Source organism: Camelus ferus, chromosome 2, assembly GCF_009834535.1.
Source record: "Camelus ferus isolate YT-003-E chromosome 2, BCGSAC_Cfer_1.0, whole genome shotgun sequence".
NCBI classification, from domain to species: Eukaryota; Metazoa; Chordata; class Mammalia; order Artiodactyla; family Camelidae; genus Camelus; species Camelus ferus.
The window spans coordinates 44413408-44433062 of NC_045697.1; the positions used below are offsets into that span (position 1 = coordinate 44413408).

Sequence of the window (19655 nt, forward strand, 5' to 3'; positions counted from 1 at the left end):
GTCTCAGCACACGGAAGCTGATATCGTGGAGGTGCTCAGAAATGTGGGAGCGCAGGTTCCAACCCAGTAAGCGACTTTTCATAGTTGTAGAACCCAAAATAATGAGCAGTGATATTTCCTTAGAGGTGCCATTTAATCACATTATCCTTCTGTTTATCAAGTCACCTGTGGAGGTCACTAGGGTACTTTATTTTCTTGGAACAGGCTTTTTTTGCCCTAAGGATTGCTGGCATCCACCATCACAAATAGATTTTGTCTGGTGGCTTTAAAGCAATAATTAGTTACTTCTTTCTGTTCTGTACCAAGGATTTTTCACAGACAGTTCTGAAGCTTCTGGTTTTCACTTCATTTTTGTGGACAATTTTTAATTCACATATTTTTACTTTAAAATAGAATGTCCAAGATGCCTGACATCCGTATTCTTTTCCATTGTGTTGGTTGGCAAGGATTTAAAGTTGTACAACATACGTTGTTTCCAGAGCGTGTCTTCTCAGATAGCTGCTCAGTAACATGTCATGAGAAGAGTTCAGATTTGCAAAGCATTTGTCATTTCTTCCTGTGCTGATGATTTGTTTAGTAACCATTTATTTCTCACACTCTTATCTCCCACACTGTAGACACGTGTACACACGTCAGACCCATAGAGCCGGAAATCTGTAAATGTTAATGAAGCACTAAAAGCAGGTTGGACTGTGCCTTTGGTACCTAGCTTTTCTCCTGGACGTCCAAACCCAAACTCTTTTATCTTTTCTTAAATATAGTGACGATTGTTTAAGGATACACATCTTTAGGAGAAATTTTCTGTCAGCTCTCAACTAAGACTCTGGAATATTTAAACTAATGCTACAAAACAGTCTTCCGTGTTACTTGCTGAAGGGATTGCCCGCCTGTAGGTGGCAGTAATGGTAGTGATTTGAATCATGGTTTCATAAAATACACCTTTTTTTTTTTTTTTTTGGTCAAAGTAAACTTCCTTTCCATCTTGAAAGAGTGAGGTAAATTTTTGCTTTATTAACACCTATTCATTTGATTTCAGGAATATAGGCATGGATGGGAAGAAATGCAGCGTATGGATGTTTTTACCTCTTGTATTTACCGTGTTTACTTCAGCTGGACTGTGGATAGTGTGAGTATTCTCTTATTTAATTATTTGAGGACCCAGATGCAGTGTGGATGAGATTATAAAGTTTTGATAGTACCATTGGCCCTTTTGAAGATTCCACAGTCTCAGAGTCAACCAACTGCAGATCAAAAATATTTGGGGAAAAAAATTCCAGAAAGTTCCAAAAAGCAAAACTTGAATTTGCTGGGCACCGGCAACTATTTACGTAGTATTTATGTTGTATTTACAACTATTTACATTGTATTAGATATTACAAGTAGAGATGAAAGTATACAGGAGAATGTGCATAGGTTACAGTTGACCCCTGAACAACATGGGTTTGTACTGTGAGGGTCCACTTTACGTGGATTTTTGTTTCAATAAATACCACAGTACTACATGGTCCACAGTTGGCTGAATTGGAGGATGCGTAAAACTTAGATGATGAGGGTTGACGTGGGACTTGAGTATCCACGGAATCTGGTAACCACAACTGATCTTGGAACCAACCCCCTGCAGACACAGAGGGACGACTGTGTATGTCATATTCATAAGAATGTATTTGTAAATACTTTAAAATAATGTTTACTAATTCAATCTTGCTGAAGTTCCCGTTTCTCTTCCCTTTTCTATTACCCAAAGTAAATAGCAAGAGTGAGAATAAATTATGCAAAGCAGATAGTGAAGAATACTGGTGATATGGACTCATTACTTGCAAGAATTGCTGATTTGACACCAACATGCTAAAGATTCCATTCACAGTCCAGTTCATAGTTGAGTTTTTTTGATGTGTGTGACTGGGTCTGGTACATTTATAAAATGGGTATTATTACATTAGAAGTCCCACAATTGCTTATTTCAAGTCCTATTTAGTTCTAGAAAATTATTTTAGTTCCTTGCAGTTTATTAAGAAATATGGACTCATATTCCTGAGAAATTAGAAACTTTGAATCTTAATTTTAGTTTGCCCAAAGCTGTACAATCTTATTTCTTTGTTTTCCAGTTGCCAGATTATAGTGGTTGCCATTAATTTGGGGAGTGTTTTGAAAATTAAAGAAACACTATTAATAATGGCATTTGAGCTTCAGAGAACTAGGTGATCTATAGGTAAAGCATTGTAGTAAAACAACGTTTTCCCAATTAGAAAAAAATGAATATTATTTAATGTGGTTAGTCCAATAAAACTGGGAAACAAATGATTTTTGGTTTTTAAAAAATTTTTTGTTTTATAAATTTTTATTTTTTTCTTCATAGATACTTTATAGCTGTGGAAGATGACAAAATTTTCCCATTAAATTCAGCTGAAAGGTAAAGTTTATCTCTGGGTAATTCTTTGATCATCAGTAGATTTAACAAAAACTTTGCCACTGGTGAAGTTAAACTATGCACAAGTGACCATACTTTAACCTGAGCTTCTGGGTTTTTTTATTATCCAGGAAACCTGGTGTGAAGCATGCGCCATATATAAGGTAACTTGATAATTGTCTTCCGATCTGTTGGCTCACAGGAAAAGTTAGGAGGGTGTCTTAGTTCTGGCTACTGTGACAAAGTAGCATAGACGGGGTGGCTTATAAACATCAGAAGTTTATTTCTCACATCTGGAGGCTGGAAGTCCAAGATTGGGGTACCAGGATGGTCTGTTCTCTCTTCTGGGTTCTAGACTGCCATCTTCTCATTGTGTCCTCACATAGTAGAAAGAGGACAAGAGAGGCCTCTGGGGTCCCTTTTATAAGGGCAGTAACTCCATTCATGGGGCTCCACCCTCATGACCCCATCACCTCTTAAAGACCCCACCTCCCAATGCCATCACATTGGGGGTTGGGATTTCAACATATGAATTTTAAGGGGACACCAACATTCAGTCCATTGCAGAGGGTTATCGATTTTACTATCATAATAGTAAAACACTTCTTATTTTGCAAGTATTGCAGGTGATGAACCTCCTGCAAGCTGTGTGTTTAGTCAAGTTATGAACATGGCAGCATTCCTAGGTAAGAAGAGCTTGAAGAATGCTTTATGTGCTTTGGTATAGTTCTTTTTGTTTTAAATTCTCCTAAACCCATATCAAAAGTGTGGTGGGCTTACTTGATAATTTCGTATCACATCATGTCAGTATGCTGAAGTGGGTTTTTTGTTTCGAGAGTCTTTTTTCTCATACATCCTTTTACATTCACCTGCTTACCTTACATTTTCTTTTCTCTTTACCATCTTTAATCATTTCAGCGTATTCTTGACTTTATTTCATTTGCTGCATGAAATAATATATTTTATGTCCCATAAAATCCTGCATGAGAATGTAACATTGTGCAATATGTTTGCCTTAAAAAGAATGCCTTATTTATTCCTTCGCTGGCAAGGATGAAAAAATGCACAGGCTCTGTTAAATATCGATCTGTGTAGATTTTGTGTTTAGATCTTAAGGTCAGAATTCACTTTTGGATGATGCTCTCCTCTGTGCCTATACACATATCAAGCTGGCAAATGGAAACGTAGGTTAAAAAAAAAGAGAAGGAAACCTTTGGACTCATGTCCAGCCCTACTTCCCCACTTTCCCTTTAGGGACCAAGGGAAATCTCACTTAATATCCTGTCCCCTTTGCTCTGTGAGTGCTTCCCTCCAGGCATGGGGGAACCAGCCATGCTCTCTGTCCTTCTCCAAATTGGCCTTATAGCCCATTTCCTCCAGGCCAGGACTCCTTGATGTCTTTCAAAGGGTCAACCAGCTACTATCATCACTGGCATGTGTGGAGTTGGGTCAGCGACAACTGAATTTTTCGACAGTAGTTTTCCGGAAAATTTCTTTTGGATAGTGAGACTTTCACTCCAAGTAAGAGATAATGATTTTAAAAATAAATAAATAAAAATAAAAATAAAAAAAATTAAAAAAATTTTTTAAAAAGTAAACTGACTATACTTCAATAAAAAAAATTTTTTTAAGATAATGATGATGTTATTTCCAAGGGAGTATTTGGCTTTGGTGGCACCTGTCCCCCAAAGAGGTGGCCTGTTATTTTATCTATTTATAACTACCCCGTCCAAATTTCTACTCACTCTTATATGTTCCTTCTTAATGTTTGCTATAGGAAAAGGGAAGACCTATAGAATTCCTTGGAAAATCAAGGGAGATGATTGGTCCAACTTGCTACACAGGCAGAATCTGACTTGGTTCAGAAAGCTCAGCATGCGAGAAACACGTTCCCTGGGAGGCACCAGGGGAAGTGCTGGTCAGTTGGGTTTGCCCTCACTGCCTTCAGCCTTGGGGCTGCCGGGAGCTCTGTACTCACTTTTTTCCTACTCTTGACACCACTCTTCTGAAAAGATCTAATAAACTTATTCATACTAAGGCATAAGTGGCATCCAAGGAGCTATTTGCATTTGATAGAACACAAAGCCCCAAGAGTGAATCTGGACTTGCAGGGTCAGGGACCCTTCCCAGCCCCTCTGCAGTCACACCACGTATGCCTGCAGGTTGGTACCTACTCATAGGGTCATCCTCGCAGCACAATAATAACAATAATTAATGACAGTCACTTAATATTCCAGGCACAATGCTAAGTGCTTTGCAAAAGCTACATCTTTAATCATGATACACAGGAGACTGCCCTTATGAAAAAGCTGTTCACAGGCTGTCTGTCCTCCACTGGGTTGTAAAGAAGCCAATGAACATATTGGAAGCCGCATTTGTTTCCTTTATATTCTTAAGATAAACTGATACGTTCCAGTAGTCCTTAGTGTAAAACCTAAAAAATGCCAGTTTACCCAGCTCACAAATTTATCCATAAATCATAAGCTTATGATTAACTAATTATAAAAGCATTTCCAAAAACACAGTAATGAGAACAAGTTCCCCTCTTCCAGATGACATTCGTCATCATCTTATTCTCCAGTCCTCCCCTGCTCCACCAAGAAGCAATTAAATTTTTACTAGCTTTTGCTCTAAGGTATTGCAGTATGCAGTGTTTATCATTTATTATCAGTCATCATTTTTAGTGCCATCTGGTAGACACAAAACTGATTAACATTAGTGTTCAGTGGAAGTAAACCAACAGTTATTTATTTATCGACTCTGGGAGTGAAAAAGAATCAGTTTACTAATGATTCGTGCTCTAAACTGTGGATGCTTTTGTCTCCCCCGGTTTGTCCCTCTCAGACCTCAGGCTGTTACTTTAGATGACATGACCGACTATAGGACACAGCCTGGACTGCCTATAAGTCACGGCTTGTTGGCAGGCGTATAGATTATAATTTGCACTCTACAGAGGAGTAGGTGTAGCATTTATTAAGATGAGTTAGCAAAGATCTTTTATCTTTTTGATGGACTAATCAAAGATCACATACTCCGTTATTTCCTTTACAGAATTAGTTATGCTGTTTGTCCTGAATCCACACTTTTATTTCTCCTGGGGAGGTGGGGATGGGGTTAGGGGAAGACCTAAGACAAATTTCCTAAAAGGAATATTATTTGCTGCCCTGGAGAAGTTGTGAGGATGAAGCTAATAGCTGAATGACTCTGGTCACCTAGTACCAGCCACTCTCCCGCCTTCAGTCAAAACACATTGATTGCCATGTTCTACTGCAGTCATAAATAGGAAATATTGATGCATAAACAGTAGAACTAAACAAAATGAAAAAGAATTTGGTCAGGCGCCAGTCTAGGACTGCAATGAAGAGCTGCTGTTTTGAGTTTGAACTTTAAAATCCCAATCAGCCTCAAAATAAAAAATTTAACAAAGAAAATAAGCAATTACTCTTAATATTTGTATTTTTTAACAGACAAATAAATTAAATATGGGACACTAGTACAGCAAAGGACTGTTCTAAATGCCAAAGACAATAGAGGGGTAGGCTCTAATTTTTTTTCTTCTACTGTAAGTAAAATCAAAAATCTTAATGAAACAAAAATTTATATATCTATTGCACAAAATGTTAATGTGATAAAAATTGGTTCCCATATACTAAGATGGCTTTGAAATTGCTCTACAGCTCAGAAGACTTTTTCAAGAAGGTATAATTAAGTCACTACTTGGTTGAAAATATCCTTCATAACAGTCTGAATCTGCCTCCATTTAAACCTGTTAATAAAACTATTAATGGACCAAAACCTTAATTATTTCCACAACACTAAAATTTCACCTAGAATCTATTTAAAAAGGAAAGTAGACCTAGTCTGAGCTGATTAATAATGGAGTTAATAGGTTAAAAGGGCAAAGTGTGGTGTTTGTAATGCAGTTCTGGAAGTTAGGCCTGTTGGGTTAATTCTTGTCTTCAAGATTACTGTTTCTCTCTTAATTTCATCATCTGTTTTTTTTTTTGATCGAAGTATATTCAGTTTACAACTCTGTGCCAATTTCTGGTGTACACCATGATGTTTCAGATATATATGTACATACACATATTCCTTTTCTTATTCTTTTTCATTATAGGTAACTACAAGATATTGAATAAAGTTCCCTGTGCTATACAGTATAAACTTGTTGTTTATCTGTTTTATATGTCGTTGTTAATATCTACAAATCTCAAATTCCCAATTTATCCCTTCCCATCTCCTTTCTCTCATGGTAACCATAAGTTTCTTTTCTTTGTTTATGAGTCTGTTTCTGTTTTGTAAGTAAGGTCATTTGGGTCTTTTTTTAGGTTCCACAGTAAGTGATATCATATGGTATTTTTTTCTTTCTGGCTTACTTCACTTAGAATGACGATCTTCAGGCCCATCCATGTTGCTGCAAATGGCATTAGTTTATTCTTCTTTATGGCTGAATAGTATTCCATTGTATAAATATACCACATCTTCTTTATCCAGTCATCTGTCGATGGACATTTAGGTTGCTTCCGTATCTTGGCTATTGTACATAGTGCTGCTGTGAACACTGGGGTGCATGTATCTTTTTGAATTAGAGCTTCCTCTGGATATATGCCCAGGGGTGGGATTGCTGGATCATATCATCATCTGTTCTGGATAAAATGATTTCTCATCCATATTACAAGTGAGAAGGCTAGCAATGCTGGAGCCAGGAGAATGATGCATGTGCAGAGTTTATCCGTGAGAAACGAGTAACCCAGAGAACAGCATTGACTGTCTCCCTTTGGAGGTAGTGGCACAACTACCTGATGGTTAACATGAAGAGCCATTTCAGTGTCTACTTCAGCAGTGGTTTAGGGCTTAGACCAAAGTTCCAGCATGATCCTATCCCTCCAAACTGAATGACGACCAAATAGTTCCCAGACCCACACTTTTCCCTTGTCATTTTTAAAAGAAATTAACTGTGTGGCTTAGGTATTTTGTCATTATGCCCTGACCAATATACACACACAATTCATTAGCAGCTGTCTCCCTGGTGCCCGGTGTGGAGGTGTCTGGTCTAAAACTAATGGCTTCCTTATCTGAAGATCACTTTGTGTCAGGGCACTTGTGTTGAATTTCTCCTCTCCCCATTTCTCCCTCCTGTTCCCAGCCCAAAAAGTAATAGAAATTGTGCTTATTTTTTTCATCCTCTTGGATAGTTACTGTCACCGTGAATAGACTTCTGATATGTTATAACTTCTCACCAGATCCCTCAAACCATTAGGTTGAAAAACTATTATCAACTCAAGTATAATCTATTAATTTGGTGATGAGTCTTGGGCATTAGCTTAAACATAAATCCACTAAAAGCTAAATCAGAGCCAGCCAACTTGAGATCTCATAAATTACGGTTTAATTCTATTTTGTTTCCAAAATCCAAATATGAACCAAGTGGTGTAGCACTTTTTGATCAGAGGTACTTGGAACTGAAAGTCATTTCGCTGAACTTAACTTTGTAGCATGAAACTATGAAATTCAGTATACTTGGGAAATGCAAGTTTGTGGAAGGGTTTCTTTTATTAATGGCTACTAATAATGGCCTGTAACCAAGGTAGACCTTTAGCAAATATTATCTACTTAATTACTGTATAAATAGGATAATTCTTGAATTCCTAATCGTCTTTCCTGCTAAATCTTAATGTCAAAATTAGCTGCCTTACGAAGTAGTGAGTACATTCCCTTACATTAGATATAACTAATATGAATTACAAGTGCTTTCAAAAATCATTTGTAGACTAACCTCTCCTAGATTTTCTGGATAAACATGATAATATCCCTGCACTAAGCAGTTAATAAAAGGGGATTCTTAGATTAGTGGTTTGAGTATGAACCAGCCTCAAGGTTACTATAGAAGTCAGATTTGAAATCTAGGTAACTTCCCTCATTCTCTCTTAAGATTCTCTGATGACAATGGGGTTCAAAACACACAGTGGTTTTTAAAATGAGTAATTAACATCATTTGGAAGAATTGAGCTTTCTTAATATAAGCAGCATGATTTTTAGTACATACCAAATCCCCAAGTCTTCTATGTTAAAATACAGATTCCATAATTTGATTGCTGTGAACTGCCCTAATTTGGATTAACTATCTTTGTCCTTTGACAATGAACGCCCCCAGGTAGAACTAGAGAGAAGTGGGAGTAAACCAGTAATAAAGGGATTTGCACCCTTGCCTTTATCTTCCTTCCTATCCCCGGGAGTGATTCCTGGCACAGGGACCAGCAGGTTTGCCTAGATGTGGTAACCTTGTCTTCTTCCCTGTGTTTTTGTGCCCTGTCTGTTCTAACCCCGTTCTAAACTAAAGGCTGATTGAATGAGTGAATTCCGTGCCATGGGCCATATCTCTCCATCTGATTTGTTGTGTGCCAAGCCTCTGCAGTGTTCTCCTAAGCCAGACTGTCCTATGCTGACCTTGTTTTTGAAACTCTGAGAACAGCACTATTAACAGTCCATCATCTTACATCACCCAAATACCATATAGCACTGCTGCTTCAATTCCTCTCTGCTTTTTCAGGTTAGCTAGAGAAAAAAAATCTCAATAATCAGAAGCATTGCATGGAAAATTTCCTTAAAAGACTGTCATTTTTAAATGTACTGTGGCAAAAAGTTTAATTTGGCATATTGTGGTTTTAGAACTCCACTTCCTAGACTGGGTGTGTGATTTCAGTTTTTCAATTTTAACATTTTGTTTTATTCCCAGCTCTTGTGGTAGCTGTTCTGCGCTTCATACAACTGAAACCAAAGGTTTTAAATCCGTGGCTGAATATTAGTGGATTGGTGGCACTCTGTCTGGCTTCCTTTGGAATGACCTTACTTGGTAATTTTCAGGTACTTCATTTGGCCTTTTTCACCTCCATCTCACACTTCATCTATATGATTATCACAGCCATTGAAGTATAGTCACTATGTGGCCCATAAAATTCTGCATGAACCTTAAAAAATGCTAACAGTGCTTCCTGATATGCACGGTTCCCCAGCAGTCAGCCCGTCTGGGCTTTGAGCCTACGTGTGCAAGTGCTCACTATGCATTGGAAATGCTGCATGGCTACTGGGAAACGTAGCTACTAAAATAGCAGTATGTTTTCTACAAGGGCTTTCAAAGTGCTGTACACTTTCTTCATAACAAATTGTATCCTAATGTACCTTTCTAGAAAACTAATAGGACTATTGCCTTTCTAGAGTTATACACTGAACAGCTTTATTGGATGAAAGCTTGCATTTCAGGTTAGTAAGCTCATGTGGGAGTCAAGTTTGAAAACTCAGAATTTCTTTAGAATGCTTGTGACCTGGATAAAGTAACATTCACCCTAACTCTTCTTCCCAGAAATTTAGAAGCCCATGGTCAGTGAAGCATAATTTCCCTTGCCATTGCCATCCCCCAACTCTTGACCTAAGTGATTTCTTCGGAAACTAAACATGGAGATCCCTACACTGTTACAGCAGCTGTCTGACTTCCCTGCCTCCGTTCCCTCCCCAGCATCCTCCAACCTACACTATATACTGCGGCTAGAAACTTCCTCCTTGCATTCAAACACCTATCCTGACCCTTCTCCCCTGTCTACTGAGTGAAATCCAAATCTTGTAGGCATTCCAGACCCTCACATTCTAGTGAGCATTTAATAATGTTCTTACTGAAAATATGGTAGTGGATTTTTTTCTAAGACTGTCTCTTGTCCTTAATTCAGTGCTGATAATTTATTACATTGGGATAACTCATCTCCCTGAGACAAGACATCCACTGGCACATCGTAGCAACTCAACAAGTATTTTTTACTTAATGAGTCGTTCAACAGATAGGCAATCCCACTGATTTCTCTCTCTATTCCAGGTCTCATTTCCTATTAACCTAGATAATGAGAACGCTGCATTCTTAGGACATATTGGCTAGGACAGTGAATTATCACAAGAGATAATTAAGAGTTTATCTGTTAAGCTCCAAAATATTAGGGCACAGAGCATTTTTTATTGAGATTTTGATGGGAATTCTTCCTCCACTTACCTGTCTGTGCTGCAGATGCCAGCATGTTGTAAAATGCTCAATAACTATCATTTCTTTCATCCGGGTCTTGGATGGACGTTACTGAGTAGACATTTTGTTCTAACGTTCCTAGAAGAATCCCAGTGATTGGGTTGTTTGGGTGAACCACAAATATTCAAAACCATAAATGTTGGCACTACCCATGAAGAACAATTTCTGGAATATGTACAGATTACACAGTAAACAAATAACACACTAGTTGCCAGGTGGCTAGTATATGAGATAGGAGACAGACTTTTCAGTCTATTCTGTTTATAATTTTTAAAGTTTGACTGATGTAACTATATTATCTGATTTTTAACTGTTTTTTAACTTTTTAAATTGAAGTACAGTCAGTTACAGTGTGTCAGTTTCTATATTATCTGTTTTTAAAATAAATGAATAGACTGTGTACAGCATGGAAAATCAAATTCCTCGATAATTTGATTTAGGGAATCATTATTTAAAATGTTTACAAAATATGTGTTTTGAACTGTAAAGGGGGAAAAAAGTGACTTCTTCCAAAGAAGAAAAAATTCTATAGCCAAACCAAAGAAAACAGTTGTAAAGGGAAAGTAATATTGATTTGATACAATTATTATTAACAGTATTGTCAAACAATAAAACACCTGGAGGCAATGGCAATTCAAAAAATATATTTTCACCATGTTTTTAAAGCCATCTCTTCAACAGTAGATTTTCCTGTATGTATCCTATATGTGGGGGGTAGTATATGTGTAGTTAAAAGTATATGTAATTACTGAAGGTGTTTTAAGTGACAATTTTTTTTTTTAATCAGTGGGTCATGATTTGGGCAGTTTGCATCTCTCACCCCTAACTGAAATAATCTAAATGGGTCTCCTTTAATCTATTAACTGTATAAAAGCTTTGACCAGGTATCTTCAAACACTGTTGCCCTTTAATGGGTCTCCAGATATGGCAAAAGCTTCTAAGTGCAGTTTTCTTGTAATATTAGGAAAACAAACAAAAAAAGGCCATTAGCAGTGAATTGGCCACATCATAGCCTGGGCAGTTTTGTAGCAGTAAAGAACAGCCCAATTGTTATTAGGTCCCCAGGCCAATAAAATCTTCACCTGCTTGGAATTGGCCATCGTCAATCAGTAAGTAAGTACACAGCCAGATTCTGGTCTTATTTATTATTCTGGAAAACAGTTTGGGGTTTATGTTCATATAAACTTTACATTTCTCTCTCTCTCTCTCTTTTTTCTGTTATAACTATCCTGCTTTTTTCTTTCACTTTTCCACAAAGCTTTTCTGGAAAACAAATTCAAAGAATAGATTACCACTGCCTGTATGATTTTTTCAAACAAATGTTTTGAAGTTTGAGGTACTCTTTATTTCCCTTCTTCTCCTCAGAGTTTAAACCAACGAAGAACAGACACAAAGAGCCAATGGGAGGCTCTATTCTTTCTAAAATCTATCATCCCATTATTGAGACATCCCTTTACCTAATTTTCCTGCCTCACATATTCCATTGGCTTGTATGTCTTTTCGAAATGGGCCTCCACATGTCATTATCTGTTCATCCTTTAGCTCACAAACGATGAAGAAATCCATAATGTGGGAACTTCCTTGACTTTTGGATTTGGCACCTTGACATGCTGGATCCAGGCTGCACTGACACTCAAAGTCAACATCAAGAATGAAGGACGGAAAGTTGGAATTCCACGAGTTGTTCTCTCAGCATCTATCACTCTCTGTGTGGTCCTCTGTATCCTTTGAATGTGAATAGGTTCCTTGCCAGTGAGGTTAAAACACAGATAACTTGTCTAGATAGAAGATGAGTAACTCACCATTCTCTGTTGGTTTGACTGTATTGTCAGCTCATCTCAGAATCTTAGACAAAAAAGAAAAGTAAATGGGTATAAAAACTAAAACTCTCAGACCTATTTTTCATGCCAAAGAGGAGATGGAGAACTAAAAATAAAACAAGATCTGCCTTCTCAAAATTGTTTCAAGCAGTCGGAATGGTGTCAGGCATTCTCCTTACCACTAATGATGTAAGTAAGTTTCCCTTTGTGAAAAACATAGAATGCATAACCAAAAGAGAATTGTGATCTTTTTCTTTCCATCTTAAAAAAATATTTCATTTGTGACTGTTATTTAAAAATTTATGAACTCTAAAATGAATTTCAAGGGACAAATCATTTATATCTTTCAAGAATACAAGTAACCTTTTCTGGAAAAGAAATTCAAGAACTAGATTACCAGTCCGTGTACTGTTGTCCTAAACAAATATTTCTGAGGTTTTGAGGTACTATTTATTTCCCTTCTTCCGTCGGTGTCGGAACCAGTGGAGAACAGACACAAGGAGCCAGGTGGGAAGAAATGAGCCTTTATTCCCGGTAAAGTTGGAAAGGAGAATCGTACAGGCCTCCTAGCTCACGCCTGGAATTCAATTTATCCACCCAGTAACAAGCAGAGAAATCAGGGAAACGCAGAGATCGTGAACTTAACCCTAACCAGAGCGCAGAGACGCTCATGCAGGGTGGAGCACGTGACCCCACCTATGGGTGGCACAGCCCAATGGAAGCCTCCCACTTCAGAGCCCACCAATCAGATCAGTCACTCACTCCTTGCGGCAGAGTGTTCACTCCACTGGGTCCTCGGGAAACAGAAGAAGAAGGAAGTAAGGTTCCCAGATGGCAGACTGTGTCTGGGTAACACAATTACGCTCTTCAATGTAATAGCCAATATTTATAGAGCACTTATAATGTGCTAGGCATTATTCTAATAAGCACTTTAAGTGTGTCAACTCTTTTAATCCTCACTTAACAGGTAAGAATAGTGAAAAACAGAGGTACCCAAAATCACACGTGGTATGTGTCGATCTTGTTTTAAACTCAGACTCAGTTCTTGCATTCTTAACCATGTATGCCATCCCTTCTGAGAGAAAGTGGCTTTGAAATACGAAGATAAATTTAGTGTTCAGAGACATTCTTTTGTTAGTGGAGTATTTGGAGCCATTTATTTCTTCTGCCCTCACAAACTGCCATAATCATTTTAGTGGTTTTCTGAACTTCTGCAGTCACATTAGATAAAGAACATTTAAGGACTTGAAATTCAAGCCAAAAAACGTGTTTATTGCTAGCAACCTGGTAAAAGTATTTTATGAGTAAATAGGTCAGAACTCTGCCAATGTGAGATCTGAAGATGTATCCCTTCCCCATAAACTTAAGAAATAAGTTGATATTGCTTTGGCAGTATTTTGAAACTTCAATCAGAAGAATGTGTCCATATTTTAAGTTATTCTGAGTTTTGAGCTAATACCAAACAAGTCTGATCCATGCTTTTTCTGAAGACTTGCAATCATTTCTTGGTTTCTAGGTGAATGGATCCAAGCCAAATCAAGAGAGCAAAGTTTGGCTGAAGTCATTTCTTGCTCTCCAAAAATTTTCCACGATTTTAAGTCTAAAGTTCTGAAGGTAGAACTAATTCTAAAGGAACATTTCTGATTTTTCTAAATAACTTTATTTAGTCCTTGGCCTCTTAGCCTTTTACTAAGGAGTGTTATGAACCTTTCCCCTTCCCAGCTTCTACCTTCATATATACTGGGGGGGGGGGGTGTACACCCACATGTGTGTATATACACTCCATGTATACTTGGCCATAGGCATCTCATCTGTTTCTTTGTTGTTTTAATTGCCTGTTTTCATTTGGGTGCAAGTTTAAATGCTACACCAGGAATGAAACCAGCCTATACAGTATTGTCTGAAAGGCAATAGTGAGAACTAGATAAAGGAGGAAGAGGGGCCACTTAGACATTATTAGTAGCACCGCGGAGACAAACATAGCTTATATGGAGGTAGTTAGCTATTTGTATACGTTCAGATTATTCTGTAGTCATTTGCAGTGTCTTTTTTAATATAACTTTATTTCTTTAAATAATAACTTTATTTATAATTTAAATAATAACTTTATATTATTTATTTATGTAAATAATGACCATATGTATTTAAATAATAACTTTATTTAAATAAAGTTTATTTATTTATTTTTCTGGCCAACTAATTACTTGGGAATTGTAATTCTTTAGCTGATCTCACAGTTATTAGGCAGCTGTAGACAATGGTCAAATGTATGGCCTGGGAGTCAGAGTGCTTGTGTTTGAATCCCAGTTCCACCAGTTAATACCTGTGTTACCCATTTGGCCTCCATTTCCCTATTTTAGATGAACTGATGAGAATAGGATGTTGTGAGGATTAAGTTTCCTTGAAAGCACTTAGAAGCATGTCTGGCACAAAGCAAGAGCTCAACAGCGTTACCTTGTATTCTTCATGTAGGTTCAGCAGGGTCTGTCAAACTAGCTTGCTAGTGATGGGGACGGCCAGGCTTTTCCTGTAAACTGTCTCTGTCCAGAAAAGAATCCTGTTTTAATGTGACCGACGCGGGTACCTTCCTTGACTACTTCTCCCCAGACTTCATCCTCATGGCCCAAGGCATCCACATGTACGCCGCCAGGGTCCAGTGGGGCCTCGTCATGTGCTTCCTGTCTTACTTTGGCACCTTTGCTGTGGAGTTCCGGCATTATCGTTATGAGATCGTTTGTTCTGAATACCAGGAGAATTTCCTAAGCTTCTCAGAAAGCCTGTCTGAAGCTTCTGAATATCAAACCGACCAGGTGTAACCCATCAGTTGTTCCTTGCTGGTGCGGTGGGTGCAGCAGCAGGGGAGGGGCCAGGACACACCCACCGGACTTGACACATAACCTCACTGACACATCACACACACACACGTCCGTGGCCACAGTTGCCAAATGAGCTTTTCAGGGCGAGTCATTTAACAAAAAAGCACAAGCCCTAGGTGTCGAAATACACGCTGTTACACTGAAAATATATTGCACGACAGAGCAAGAAGCTTGTGCACGATCACGTCTCTTTCCCTCCCTCTCCCAGCACCCCCTGCTCTTTTGTCCTCTTCACATATTTCAGACGTCGTGACCCCCCCGCCACAGAGTAGGGCGGGCTGAATGTCACAGGGGAGTAACTCTGACTCCCAACATTGCCTTCTGATCCAAAGGGCTTGGAACCGGCTCTTGAGGAAATTCTGACTCTGGCACCAATGCTCTTGAATGGAGAGGGTATCATCCAGGTAGATGGACACCGTATAGAGATGTGACCCTGCGTAACCTCTGGATGCTACGGGAGCACGGACAGACCTTTCCCACAGAAACTCCCTTCATCGTTGCTCAGTGCTTGGCTGAGCAGATTCAGTGAAAGGAATTCCTGACAAGCTATGGGAGGGAAGCCCACCACCGTGATTTGGACTTTACTGTAACTGAGAAAATATTTCCAAATGTGAATATTTACAGGGACACGGTGTGCCAGACATGGAACAAGATGGGGGCAGCAAGTATGGTTTCATTTTTGCTTCTATAGTACCCTACGTTCAGTTTTTCTTTTCTATTTCATGGTTTGCTTTCTTTTTTTCTTTTCCTTTAGTAACTACCATGGGTCTCTTGAGGCCTCATGGACAAAGAAGATGTAGGACAAATGCAAGAACTGATCTTGTCTGGGGTTCAACTATGATCAAAGGAAAAAGAAAAAGGTCACTTGCAGGCTTAATTTGCTGCTTTTATGTTTGAAGCTAAGAAAATGTTCACAGAAAAGCACAAAGAAACATGTGTGGAGGTACTCAAAAGAGCTCCTGCTGGACATTTATAAAAGAAGTTTTAGAGCATCTTGTTGCAAGTCCAAATCAAGGGGCAGTTTCTTAATACGTATCTATAGCTCAAATTTAGTATTTGGGCGGGGGGGGCAGTTAAGGGCTTTTCATACTTGGAATTTGTAGAAGTCAATTAAAACATTACCCTCCCCCAAAACAAACTGGTGCAGCTAGTCCCCTGCTACCCAACATGCAATTCCCACCTGCTCAGAGTTTAGAACTCAAGCCATAGGCCTGGGCTTCTGAGGCTTTGCTTCATAAAGATAAGAATTCTAAATTCAGGATGTGTGAGAGTGGGCCACGGTGATAGACCCTCCATGAATGCACTTTGTTTCAAGAAATCCCCAAACTGGCTTCACAGGGGCTTGGGATTTCATGGAATATAATATAATAAAAACAATGTTTTTTAATTCAGCCCAAACTCTGAGCCTCTTGAGGAGGGAGGGGGCCAATGACTTTTCACCTCTGTATTTGTCGCCACCTCCTAGCACAGTGCCTGGCACGTCTTAGGTGCTCCACAAACGTCTGTTGACTAGAATTCCTGGTAATTGAAAGGAGCATCAGAGAAAGACTCAGAGATGAGTGAGAGAGAATAGAATCATTTCCTGCAAGACAGGAATGGAAGAAAGCATGAGTGAGGGTTAGATGGGGGAATGAGAATGCCTCTGAGGGATAAGTGAAATGGGAGAAAAAGAAGCAAGCAGGGAGTGTTCTATTAGAAAGGCTAATACTGTAAATAGTCCAAGGTGACATTTATTATTTTTGAATACTGCTTTTGGGTTTTTTTTTCCATTTTTATATTTTAAAAATGTTATCAGAGAACAGATTTATGAAGTTTTCTTTTACTCTACCCAATCCAAATTAAATAGCTTTTGGTGATGCACTGTACACTTTCTTAAGAGTAAATCTAATAGCACATTTTAACAGAATCAAGCAATGACTGGCATTATTCATTGGGATCTGACCACTAAATAAAATTCTTTTATGAAGAACTGTGATTTTATTTTTTTGGCTTCTTACACAAACATTTCTTCCCTCATATGGAAGCATGTGTAAACTCAATTAGACATTATGTTGAAAACAAACTTTAGTAGTATGTTGGTAGCATATTTCTTGGGTGTTTTCCAACACTAACAGCCAAGTCTCTGATTCTCTGGACACCAACTGGGTGTCCTACAGTTCAGTTCAATTCTGACACTTAACTACCCAGAGTTATTGTCAGACCCCACAGGTTTAAAAGCTCGGTCCCACAAGACTACCCTCACTTCAGATGCCAGTCCCAAGTATCAGGTCCCCAGGTTACCCACACTTCTGTCCAACCTGGCAGTAAAATGGAAGAGTTCCCACAGCTCCCTTCCCTTTTAGATTCAATAATTTCCTAGAATGGCTACAGAACTTGGGGAAACACTTCCATTTGCTGGTTTATTATAAAAGATACAACTTGAGAGCAACCAAATAGAAGAGATGTTCAGGGCAAGGAAGGGGAGATACGTGGGGAATGCTGTCCTCTTGGGGGCTCAATGTGTTCACCAGCCCAGGTGCTCTCTCAGTCTCACTGTTGAAGAGCTTTCAGAGCTCCCTCTCCAGCACCCTCCCTCTTCCTCCACCCATTCTTGGCGGTCCATCAGGAGGTCTCATCATTTGGTCTTTCTGGTGACCAGCTCCATCCTGAGGCTATCTAGTGGCCCCACCCTTAGTGATCTCATTAGCACAAACTCAAGTGTGAAACAAAGGGGCTCATTATTTAAAACAAACGAACAATTGCCAAGACTCTGGAAACAACCCGTGCCCATCAACTGAAGACTGGTTTAAGAAGTTGTGTTGTATATGTATATATGCTGTACACCTGAAACTAACACAATGTTATAAATCAACTGTACTTCAACTAAAAAAAAAAAAAAAGACTCCTATCACTCAGAAAATTTCAAGAGTTTTAGGAGCTTCTGGCAGGATCCGAGGCCAAGCATCAAATACATTTTTGTATTAGACCACACATACCCATAAAGATCAAGATTACAGACCTCCTAGGAGTTGAGGAACCGCAGCATTCATCCAGGAGGACAAGACTAGGGAATCAGCATTTGCAGTGAGTATTCCTGGAGGAACGAATGCCAGCTGCCCAGAGAACAAAACATGAAATAACACTGCACTAAGTTTCTGGTAGTCTAACTATGTCTCTTGAAGAAAAGTTCCCCTCTGGTTAGGAGAGAAATATTTTTAAAACAATGTTAACATTTTCAAGGTTCAATAGTTTTTGATTCAATGGAGAACTGACAGTGAGGTCAAGTTTTATTACCTGTGTTATTTATTGGGTTGTCTTTGCCCCTGGTATGGGAAAATAAAACTTGCATATCCTGAAATTGGCAGTCTGCTGGTTATCATGGAGACTGGTACATCACTGTCTATTTTTGTCCTTAGGCACTGTGTCAGGATGGATTGGGGTTTGCTATCCCAAAATAAAACTAACAAAACTAGTTTATTTCTCATACTAGGTGTCTATCCCACGTTGTTAAGAGGGGGTCTGCTCATTGCTACAACTCAGACCCTGGCTGTTAGAGGCTCTGTCTCAACACTGCTCCCATAGTTGCTGATAGCCAAAGAAATCTGGCAGCCTGCTCATTGGTCTTAAAGCTGCCACAAAGTGACAAACATCACTTAGCTCACATGTCACTGGCTAGGGCAAATCACATGGCCATATCCGAGAGTGGCACTCCTACCCCGTGCCCAGAAAGGGAGAAACATTTGTGAACAGCCTAGTAACTGATGACCACAGGATTTACATTTAGGTTTTTTAGGGGAGTTGGAGGTGGGATGTTATTTATTTACTTTAATTGAGATCTTCTTTGGTCATTGCCATTCCTTGGAAATGGGAGTACCAAAGAATCAGTAAAGAGCCCATCATCATACAGGAGTAGAGGAAGAGGACTACCTGTGGGGTTGGGTTAGACACCAAATTACAAGTGTGAAGAAGCATCTAAATAACAACTAAATGACAGAAATGCAATCCCACCAAGCCTACAATGTGTTATGTTCCCCAAAGTAGTGGGAAGTCTGGGGAGAGAGAAGAATTCCACATATGAAGTAAGCTGGTCTTCACAGTCCTCAATTCCTCATCTGTTCAGATTCCCTGTTAATATTCCTCAAAGTGAGGGTTCCAAGAAACAGCAAATACCCAAATCTGAAGTTCCAGAAAGGGAGGGTGGGCGAGAAGGCTAGGTCCCTCACTGGAAGAGCAAAGAACTTCCTGTCAGCATAAATATTCTTTTATTTCTCCTATCTTAAAAAAAAAGTCCGTATTTGCTGTCGGCAGCCCCTCTCCCCCAGTTCTGTGTTTGACCCACTCCAATCACGCTCCTGCTTGTGCCACTTCCCTGGAACTGCTTTACTCGAGTTCTCCGAAGACCTGGTATTGGTATATGCAACTGTTAGTTCTCCTAATCCCTTACCTAGACACATACACTTCACAATTTGATCACCTTCCCTGCTTAAAACATTTGCTTCACCTGGCTT

General features: G+C 39.0%; 1 protein-coding gene across 4 annotated transcripts in view; it reads left to right on the plus strand.

The window, feature by feature from the left end:
* TMEM150C (transmembrane protein 150C) overlaps nucleotides 1–17137 on the plus strand; it is a 70368-nt gene extending 53231 nt beyond the window's left edge. For 3 of the 4 annotated variants that reach the window (XM_032456718.1, XM_032456709.1, XM_032456707.1), the window contains exons 2-9: nucleotides 1037–1126; nucleotides 2357–2410; nucleotides 2539–2571; nucleotides 3026–3093; nucleotides 4185–4325; nucleotides 9144–9271; nucleotides 12015–12192; nucleotides 14900–17137. In XM_032456718.1, the coding sequence (XP_032312609.1) occupies nucleotides 1047–1126; nucleotides 2357–2410; nucleotides 2539–2571; nucleotides 3026–3093; nucleotides 4185–4325; nucleotides 9144–9271; nucleotides 12015–12192; nucleotides 14900–15108 (891 nt within the window). In that variant the 5' untranslated portion in view covers nucleotides 1037–1046 and the 3' untranslated portion in view covers nucleotides 15109–17137. The remainder of the gene's footprint in view (nucleotides 1–1036; nucleotides 1127–2356; nucleotides 2411–2538; nucleotides 2572–3025; nucleotides 3094–4184; nucleotides 4326–9143; nucleotides 9272–12014; nucleotides 12193–14899) is intronic. The other variant, XM_006190345.3, reaches the window with a different exon arrangement.
* The last annotated feature ends 2518 nt before the right edge of the window (nucleotides 17138–19655 follow it).